The sequence below is a fragment of the Protomyctophum bolini genome (assembly GCF_963924005.1).
Source record: "Protomyctophum bolini genome assembly, chromosome: 7".
Lineage (NCBI taxonomy): Eukaryota > Metazoa > Chordata > Actinopteri > Myctophiformes > Myctophidae > Protomyctophum > Protomyctophum bolini.
The window spans coordinates 38,913,239-38,923,862 of record NC_137868.1 but is presented as its reverse complement, the minus strand read 5'-3'; the positions used below and the strand labels follow the sequence as shown (position 1 = coordinate 38,923,862).

General features: G+C 43.7%; 1 protein-coding gene across 1 annotated transcript; it reads right to left on the bottom strand.

The window, feature by feature from the left end:
• Window positions 1–354: 354 nt before the first annotated feature.
• LOC308318058 (germ cell-specific gene 1-like protein) lies at window positions 355–8,867 on the bottom strand (the record flags this gene model as incomplete). Its single annotated transcript, XM_080767430.1, has 6 exons — window positions 355–721; window positions 1,577–1,688; window positions 2,097–2,249; window positions 2,697–2,744; window positions 3,556–3,738; window positions 8,672–8,867. The coding sequence occupies 6 exons, from the start codon at window positions 8,865–8,867 to the stop codon at window positions 355–357; spliced, it is 1,059 nt and encodes a 352-aa protein (XP_080623556.1).
• Window positions 8,868–10,624: the final 1,757 nt, after the last annotated feature.

Genomic DNA, 10,624 nt, shown 5'->3' with positions numbered 1-10,624 from the left:
TTCACAATTAAGTCATAAATTAACAAAGCAGACACAAGGCAAAACACAGAATATGCATAACATCAAGGACATAGAATAAAAATAAGGATAAAAGGTAAAACTATAGGGTTAGAATGATAAGAAATCCGTCCTAAAAACATTGCCTCTCCTATTCTCTTTTGTGGTCGCTTTTTGTGTGTGTGCGTGTGTGTGTGTGTGTGTGTGTGTGTGTGTGTGTGTCAAGCAGACAGTCTGTTATGTATGCAGGGCCTTGGCTGTTGACTGCTTTATAGAGTCTACAAATCTAGCAGCAGAGTTTTGAAAAATGCGAAACCTTCACTCTTTTGATCAGAGTCCTCTAACAGGGTGAGTCCTCTAACAGGGTGAGTCCGCCCTGTCCATGGGCTCCTCCATATCATCCATCTCTCTCTCACAGTCTTCGCAGCCCTCGGTCCCGCATCCCCCTACCAACATCAGCGTCGGCATGTCCCACGCTCCGAACACGCTGCTCTCCGGCGCCCAAGAGACGTTGACCATCCCGTCTGGACACTGCAGCAGTCCACCGACAGAGTACAGACTGCTGCCCGGGACCACCTCGTCATAGGAGGGGACGAGGGCGGCGGCTCTGGCCTCCTCCAGCCGGAGCATCCGTCTGCGTCGGAGCTCAATGACGGTCTTGGTGTAGGAGTTGAGCGTGAGCACCGCCGACCCCATGGAGCAGCTGAACGACACCCAGGCCAGACTAACGAGGAGGAGGAGAGAGGAGACATGGGTGGAGGAGGAGGGGAGTAGTAACTGTACCAAAACATTGGTAGCAGCACTCAAAAACACCCGATACTAACATTTTATTGATAGTCAATGAGAGAGACAGGAAACTGGGAGAGAGGGGGTACATCTCGAGTCACTTGCCTACGTAATTGAAATACTCAATTACGTAGTCAAACTGTCCAGACTGAGTAGCGAAGTGAATATTGGGATTGTTTATGGTTATGTCAGAGTGGTGTGGCCGTGGTCTGCTAGGCCGACCCCTCCTCCCATTAGCCAATTTTAATATAGGATAGGATTTTATCTATATCTACATTATATGAGGCTTGAATTTTGCTTTCACAAAGTTTAACCATAGAAGATCCCTATAACAACCCTTATAACCCATTCTGACCGGGAACCCATTTTGGTGCTTAGCATCATGTTATGCTTTAGCTATTGAAAAATAGCAGATCTACAAGCTCATAGCGCGCCACCGAGTGGCGCGCTATGAGCTTGTAGGTCTGCTATTTTTGAAAAATCGAAGAACGACTGACATTTTTAGAATCTGATCTCAGGTCAGAATGGGTTCATCAGACATGTGTGTGTCCAATGGAAACCTCGTATAGAATCTGATCTCAGGTCAGAATGGGATAAGATCCCTATTCTGGGCATGTCATCATAATAGGTGAACTTCAAATCTCTTTGCTGGCAATAGTAAAGAGAGATGCAACCTCACAACATGTTGCAAGCCTGTAAGAGCCTGTGAAGAGATTTGTTGTAGAGGGGAAAAGGGATGGGGAAGCTACAGATCAAAGAGCTCAATGTCAAGGTCAAAGCTTAGCCAACATACGCAAAAGACCAGCCATAGTCCCAAGTCTCTGGCCTCCAGTCTTTAGGTCCCACAATGATGGTCATCTGAAACACTGTACTGAACATCATGTGGGCCACCATCCCTACCAGCCCTGGAGAGAGATGAAACACAATCAATTAATAGTACATTTTTATACAATACAGAAAAATGCAGTTCCATGGAAAGAATAAAGCATAAGAAATGTCTTGAACACTATATGGTTTCAGTAGTCTAAAGCAATTTAATACATTAACAATGGCTTTCAAAGTGTCACCTGAGGACCCCCAGGGGTCCTTGGGGTTGTTCCAAGGGGGTCCCCAGAAAAATGAGGAACAGTTGTTACACTTTGCCCACTTATTACATTTTTTGTCTATATTCAAAAATCTTTGTCAAATCTTCTCCTATGGTTGCTGACACAAAACCGGTTCAAATGGATAGAAGCCCTAAAAGCAATGAGATAAACAAAAGTAAAGAGGTAGAGCAGAGCAATGAATATAATGCATACAGCAGCAGGTCTCACCTGACAGTACAATGCAGATAGCTGCGAATGAGTTGATCTTCAGGGCGTACATCTCCTTTTGAGCACACAGCACCTCCAAGCAGTTCAACAGAAACCCCATCCCCAGCAGACCAATGTAGGTGAACTCACAAATCAATGACAGCCACAGTACCCCTGAGACACACAGACAGACGCGCGCACGCACGCACACACACACACACGCACATGCACATGCACATGCACACGCACACACTTACTTTCAATTAAAGAAACGGAGGTATATACACTTTTTTCCCGTTACATCTTATAGATCCAGCTTGAAGTGACACTATTTCAATGCTCAACATTATATATTTGTCAATTATGTCATTACTATAGTCATAAAACTGAGCAGTCTTCTGTGTGCCTGCACGCCACTGAAAGCAACCCAAATGCCAGTATCAGGCTTTACAGTCAAATAAAGAAGAATAATGTGGACTGTACAATGATATACAAGTCTTTCAGAAAACAAGAACTAAATACTATTCTGCCGTTGGAACCATCCACCTGATTAAAAGATATGGCACAGGTCCATGGCTACAGTAGTTCATTCATAAATAGACAGCTTTGGTTTCAACTTACCTTGTGTTTCTTCAGGGGTTAGATCTATGAAGCTGCGACACTTTTCATCTGCAATACCTGCAATACAGTAAACAAACGGGAAAACAAACAGAGGAAGAAACACCAACAAAAAAAACGAACAATGAAAGAAAGAGAAAAAAAGAAAGATAAAGATAATATATGTGCATATGGCTATTCATTATGCTGTATGCATATTATCTCAACAGGAAATTTGTCAGAGCAGTATGACTCTTATTAAGCCTATAAATTATTTTTGTCTCCCTGTTGTACTTGTTTTGAGAGCATTCGATAATGCCTAAAACACTAAATAAGGATGTTTGGTTTGTATGTGGGAAACCAAACATATATCATTCACTCAAAGGAACTTCCCCTTGACCACGGTAGATATTATGCTTATGAACTTCTACTGAAGGTGTACTCCATTCACATCCCGGGTCATGGTGCCAATTATGTAACACCTGGGAATCATTTTTTAAACCTGTGTCTGCCATGTGGGAAACCAAACAAACATCTACCACTCATCCAAAGAGGAATTCCAGCCTTGGCCAGGGTAGATATCAGGCTTAAATGGGCTTCAGGCAGGGCTACTCCATTAGATTCACGTGTGTGTGTGTGTGTGTGTGTGTGTGTGTGTGTGTGTGTGTGTGTGTGTGTGTGTGTGTGTGTGTGTGTGTGTGTGTGTGTGTGTGTATAATACATTTGTTCAAGGATAAATTCACTTCCGAGTGAATTCTGCCGGGTGCTTAAAGGTAAAGTCCCTAAAATACAAATCTGCAAACACAGTTCATGAACCTGATGGAGACCCTTTTACACACCGAGCATTCAAGGAGGTGAGCAGATCACTGTGTGTACATCTCACCACTGCTGTGCTGCTCACAGCTTTCCCAGAAGCCAGTATGAAAGTATCTGAAGGCGTACTTGTCCTCTCCGGTCTCCCAGACATAGTGGACTGCGTTAGCTAGCTGTCTCTGTCGGATGCTGGCCAGTTCCTCCTTCCGGAGCGGAGACAGCGTGTTGTTGAACGGAATGGGAGTGGGATTCTCTGCAGAGTACATGAGGAGAGTGAAAGAGTGACCATACAACGTGCCTTGTGCCGGACAAAAACTGCTCAGCAGTGACGCCACATAATAATCGGTGTGGATGCTCACAGTCACAATTATCATTATTATAGTTAGTTATATACTTATATTATCATGCTTGGCGTGATTGGCCCATTAAAAGGAAAACGTGTCAATTACAACAATGACTGCTATCATAAACCAAGAAAACCTTGGCCATAAAAAAGGCCAGTGGAAAGAAATTGTGATCCCTAATGAAATGGGAATAATGGGAAATAAATTTAAAAGTGTAAAGCACAAAATTCTCTGAATCGCCATTGAACTCAGGCCCCTTGCGACTAACCTGACGCTGCCAGATCCAAGAAGCTTGCTACACAAATTTGTTTCACAGCTTATTGGGATCTGGGATCTCGGGAGCAAATTCGATGACAGGGCTGTTCCTTTTTTTCAAGATACTTGGTAGATGATTGGATGGACCGTCTGTCTATCACCGTGTGGGCGTGCAAACACAACCAATCATATTGACGTGTCTATATAGCGTCACATCCAGTTTCGCACATGTCCCGCCCTTAGCTCACGCTGATTGGTTCGAACCACGAGTGGTTCGGCGTTAGCACAACTCCCTGAGAGATCCCAGATGGATGCTGTGTTGGGGAACATGGTTACCCAATACCGCCCCCAGCTGGCAGAGTCAGGTTACCTTGCGACAGACTTGCACGCATGGGTGGATGATATCCCAGGGCCCAGGCCATTCCCTATAGATGTGCAGAGTACATCAACAGCATTTTTGTTTAAATGCCCCTTTAACCACTTTCAACCTGGCATCGCCCTCGTATATATACCATAAAGTATAAACAGGGCCCAAGAGTAGGCCTATAGAAAATAATATATACTAGAATTTCGCCCCCCTTCGGGGGGCTCAATCCTAGTGTCGTTGCAGCGCAATATGGGAAGAAGGAAATTGCGGGAATTGACAGACTCCACTTCATGTTTCAGCTGTGGTTTTAAACTCAGTAGTGTGCCCTGCACACAGCGCACACTCGCAATTGCAGCTGGAGGGCGACGCGACACACACACACACACACACACACACACACACACACACACACACACACACACACACACACACACACACACACAGAGCGATGTGTGGATAAATCACTGAGATTTGGGAAATGTGTTCAGAAGTACAACGATTAAGCACGCACAGGCAAATGTCAGAAGCATCTGTTTCGGTTTCCAAACAGGAAGTTGTAAATGTGCTTATTAGACGGAGGCAGCGTGATGCTGGCATCTATTGTGATGCCAGCATCACCACATTTCACATAGAAATATAAGCACCCATTTACTCGCTTAGCGGAGACTGTGGGGTGGTAGAGGACATCTCCCCGGACGCGTGGGTATGTCCAGATAGTTGCCTCGCGGAGGCCTCTTTGTCCAGTGTCCATTCTGGGTCTGGAAACGGCACTTTTTTGAGTGTTGACCCCAATAGAAGGTCTGCTGCTCTGAATTTTACACCTCTCCCGCTTAGCGGAGACTGTGGGGTGGTAGAGGACATCTCCCCGGACGCGTGGGTATGTCCAGATAGTTGCCTCGCGGAGCCGTCTTTTGTCCAGTGTCCAGTCTGGGTCCGGAAACGGTAATTTATTTTGCATTGACCCCAGTAGAAGCTCTGCTGCTCTGAATTTTACACCTCTCTCGCTTAGCGGAGACTGTGGGGTGGTAGAGGACATCTCCCCGGACGCGTGGGTATGTCCAGATAGTTGCCTCGCGGAGGCCTCTTTGTCCAGTGTCCATTCTGGGTCTGGAAACGGCACTTTTTTGAGTGTTGACCCCAATAGAAGGTCTGCTGCTCTGAATTTTACACCTCTCCCGCTTAGCGGAGACTGTGGGGTGGTAGAGGACATCTCCCCGGACGCGTATGTATGTCCAGATAGTTGCCTCGCGGAGGCCTCTTTGTCCAGTGTCCATTCTGGGTCCGGAAACGGTACATTTTTTTGCATTGACCCCAGTAGAAGCTCTGCTGCTGTGAATTTTACACCTCTCCCGCTTAGCGGAGACTGTGGGGTGGTAGAGGACATCTTCCCAAACGCGTGGGTATGTCCAGATAGTTGCCTGGCGGAGCCGTCTTTTGTCCAGTGTCCACTTTATAAAGTCCATGCACTCCAGTGAATAGCATTTATCCATTTAGATAACTTTTTTATGTTATTTAATTACTTATTTTTACACAGAAACATAATGTGTGTCTTTACAATAACTGTAATGTAATAATAATACTAATAATGTAATGTAAAAATTATTTAATTAACGAATTAAATAATCTTATTTTATTCTGAAAGCAACCGGATGTCTTAAATCTGCTAGCTGTCAGACCGGAAGTTCTAAATTTGCTCATAAGACGGAGCCTTAGACGGAGCCAACTCGCAGGCAGTGCGAGAGGCTGGTTACAGGATTCTATAGGTCAGCCGTTTTGGTGTGACACACACGGCTTCCACATTTAGCTTCATACTGGGTGAAAGTGTCCTTCCAAAAATTATTATTTCGCTCGAAATTCTTATTCACAATGACATCGAGTTGAGGTGTTTGTGTTTTAGGGTAATTGTTGCATAAGCGCTATTTCGCACTATTTCTCCCTCCCCTCCCCTGTGTCTGAAGCAGCTAGCATGGAAGCTATATGGATTATGGAAGCTTTCCCTCCGATTGCACACAACCATGCCGTTATCCACGCGTCCATCCGATTGCTTTTAATGTAAATGTCCCATCCACTGAGCAATAGCGATATAAGCGCCTTATTCATTCATTCGATTAATTTGGGTGTGGGGCTGTGCAGTGCTGTGGGCAGCCTTTCTGACGGAGGCTCGGAGCTGCTGCTGCTGACGCTGTTCGAGTCGCATGGAGCAGTATAGAGTAGGCGTGGCGCAGCATTAGAAGGGCGCAGCAAATGCACGACATTGAGGGGTAGAAACCATCCCGGTCGCGTGGTTCATCTAACGCGTGTGTCACTGTGAAGGACTGGCCCCAATAAGTGAACGTAGTTGGCGTAGTAGACGCCAACATGACGATTCTGACGTAGGCTGGTGATGTTGAGCAACAATGGCGTGGTTGACAAAAGTAATATTTATTCAGTAATTAAGACATTTCTTTCAATGAAATGTAGCCTATATGTATTCTGGGAGTGTGCCGAATTTATTTTGCATATAGAGATGTGTGGTGAAAGTGTGGTTGGGTCGGAGAAAGCTGTTGGATAAACGGCCATGTGCTTATGTACCCCTGTCTATTAGGGTAGCAGGATTATTATGATTATTATTATTAGTATTGTTATTGTGATTATTACATGGATTATTGTTGTGATGTGAGCTTGTGGCTGACTCACTATCTAGAAAATAAAAACATGGCACTTCATTTAAAATAGGTTACAGACCCCTGTTATATGCGCTTGTTTTGGGATTCTTTTTAAAGACCTATTTACTTGTTTCTATGAGACATGGCAACGCCAACAGCGCAGCGAAAGGCATCCACGTCTTTCTCTTGTGAAATGCTGAGATTAGAAACGACCATAATTATTTCATTTCTCAACCTTAAAAAAAAAATAAAGACATCTCCATAATCCTTGGGAAGTGTGTGTAGCAAAAGTAGTCGGCATTGTCATGGTTGAAAGTATTCATGCAACACTGACGCTGTAAGCTGTGTGATGCTAACGCGCTAACACCGTTAGCATGGTCTGTGTTGGTCAAAGGAAAAAGGATAGATATGAAACTACTGGCCAAAGTGTCATACAAAACACAACACCTAAAATCGGAATGTGATGGTGACCTATTGAGCACAAACAGACAATCATGATTTGCTTGCTGGACCTATAATTAATTTATGTGCATTACATTTCCACCTCGCACATATAAATGAAAAGCAAGATGGATGCTAACGCGCTAACACCGTTAGCATGTTCTGTGTTGGTCGGAAAAAGGATAGATATGAAACTACTGGCCCAAATAAATGTCATAGAAAACACAACACCTAAAATCGGAATGTGATGGTGACCTATTGAGCACAAACAGACAATCATGATTTGCTTGCTGGACCTATAATTAATTTATGTGCATTACATTTCAACCTCGCACATATAAATCAAGCCACAGTGCAGTCAGAGAGTAGTTCACAGGTCACACACAGGAGCAGTGAAAGGGGGAGGGGCCTTCGGATGGCAGTGTAGAGTAGGCACGACATTGAGGGGTAGAAACCATCCCGGTCGCGTGGTTGATCTAACGCGTGTGTCACTGTGAAGGACTGGCCCCATTAAGTGAACGTAGTTGGCGTAGTAGACGCCAACATGACGATTCTGACGTAGGCTGTTGAGGTTGAGCAAGAATAGCGTGTTTCAGAAAAGTAATATTTAAACAGTAAAGAAGACATTTTTGGCGAATGCAATGTAGTCTATGTCTTTTGTGGGAGTGTGCAGGTTTTATTTTGCATAGAGATAGAGAGATGTGTGGTGGAAGTGTGGCTTGGTCGGAGATAGAGCACGAATGAACGGCCAGGTGCTCATGTACCCCTGTCTATTAGGGTAGCAGGATAGGGTAGCAGGATAATGCTGGGAGACAGTGGCGTGCACAGACATTTAGAGGAGCAGGTGCTCAAGTGAAAATAGGGCACCTTGTGCAGCACGTGGAACCGTCCGGTTGTCTTGATAGTGTGAGATTTATAGATTTTGGGGCATAGGCCTAAATAATAATGTATTCGAAGCTTTGAATCAAGAATTGATCAATGTCACCATGATCCACATACTGTACACTGTACAAAACACAATATGGCCAGGGGGGGTTTTCAAACGGGCACATTGCACACAAGGGCAGGTGGTGCTCTAGCACCCCCTAGTGTCTATCTGTGCACGCCACTGCTGGGAGAGCTAAAAGACGATACCTGTGGTGTAAGGCTCACTGTTGTTCTGTCCACAGTTCTTCATCTTCACAGGAGACAGGCAGAGGGGCTTCACCACCTTGTGCGTCCCCTCCGTCCAGTAGGACGTGCAGATAGCCAGGATGGACAGAGACAGGGCCAGAGAGGTCAGGGACAGGGACAGCAGGGAACGAGAACGACGTGACATGCGATCCAACATGGCCGACAGAGGTCAAAGAGATGGGAACCAATTAACCAAAGGGAATGGGGTTCTACATAGGGTTGGTAGAGACAACAGGTGCAGATGACGCAGGCATTATCACTTTATATAGGACTATAAAATAACACTGCTGCTGCCCTGGCGGCAATATAACGTATCACGTATGCATACATTTGATTTACAAATGTATGATTTATAAATTGTTGTTATATCTGCTCCAAATGATTCTCTACTTCATGAGAAGCCTTTTTGCCTCATATATTTCCATTTTGACCATGCATCTTACACATATTTGATATTTTATAACAGACTTTGTGTTCTCTTATCCAACTTCGCTTCCCTTGTTTATTTCTGTATTCTCCTTCTACCTTCATGACTCTTTCCTTGAAATTGCTAAACGTTGGGAGCTTGTACAAAGAATTATAAGCACTCTTTTACACCTGTAAACTTGTGACGTGACAATAAAGTTGAAGTTGAGATGCTGTCACTAAAGGTTGCGCTGTCATGGCAGACATAATAATCCAGATTATGTTGTTAGATAGTTGTTGGATTTGTGGTTACCAATGACAATTATTAGTTAGTCTGGACTATTTGGCAAACAAAATAAATAGACTTTTGCACATTATCATAATTCATCAACATGTTGACAATTCTGTAACAACAGCAGGTATTCTAAAAATCAAATCCTTCAAAAAGGTGTGGCAATAATAAACTGTTGATGATCAGTTATGGAACTGTTCATTATTAATTGTGGAAACTAACAGAGATGTATTAGGCAATGTGATCACAGCTTTACTGCCCAGTGCTAACAGGTTCAGATTGGATGGCAAGGAGAGGGCAGATGTTTGGGAGATGATATAATAATTGGGAGATGGTGGTGATGTAACAACACAGAGGAGAAGATCACAAGAACAGTGGACAGAGGCCTCGTGAGAGATTAAAAGAGAAGAGGAGGAAAGAGAAGATTATTAGTTGATATATGTGGCAAACAAACAGATGGGAGCAGGGAAGTGAACAAAACTGTTGTGGATTTAGACGAGTCTGATCAGACCAAATAATAATAAACCAAGTACATTTAATCAAATACTGTACTATGATTCAAGTACAAATTTGAAGTACTTTTACTTTACTTGAGAATGTCAATTCTTCAATGCTTTATATTTTTTATCCTGATTGGCTTGCAAATTGACTACCATTCAAATCAAAGTTGCTGCGTTGATTTCAACAAGACCGGCTTCAACAAGTTCAGATGCAAGTTGGAAATGCATGTCCCTCTCAACCCGTTACCTGTACAATGGAATACTGTGTCAGGCATGCCCAAATATGGAGTCTAGGCCAGTCTATGACAACAGTATACTCCACGTGCGGTTCTGGAGAACTGGATCTCCATGCCTACTGTATATACTGTAAGGGCATATCAGATGGATCTGCGGTTCTGCATGGACAACCACATCTGAACGACTTCGGATTTTATTTATCATAACTTTTATTTATTTCCAAATTAGCGCTAAGTTAAAAACTTAACTTAAAAATAACTTAACTTAAAAAAATAATAACTTAAAAATAAATCTTAAAAAAACCCAAATATGTACGAGCTGCGTTCGCTTCCCGCGTTTGCGCGTCTTACTTGTATCAATAAGTGTATCGAACAAAAGTTGAAATCCTACTTCACTCGTACTTCACATAACAGTTGGAGTAACCCTGAAACATGACTGTCACATGCGTCATGTGAACCATGGCTATGGTGGGAGTCGTAA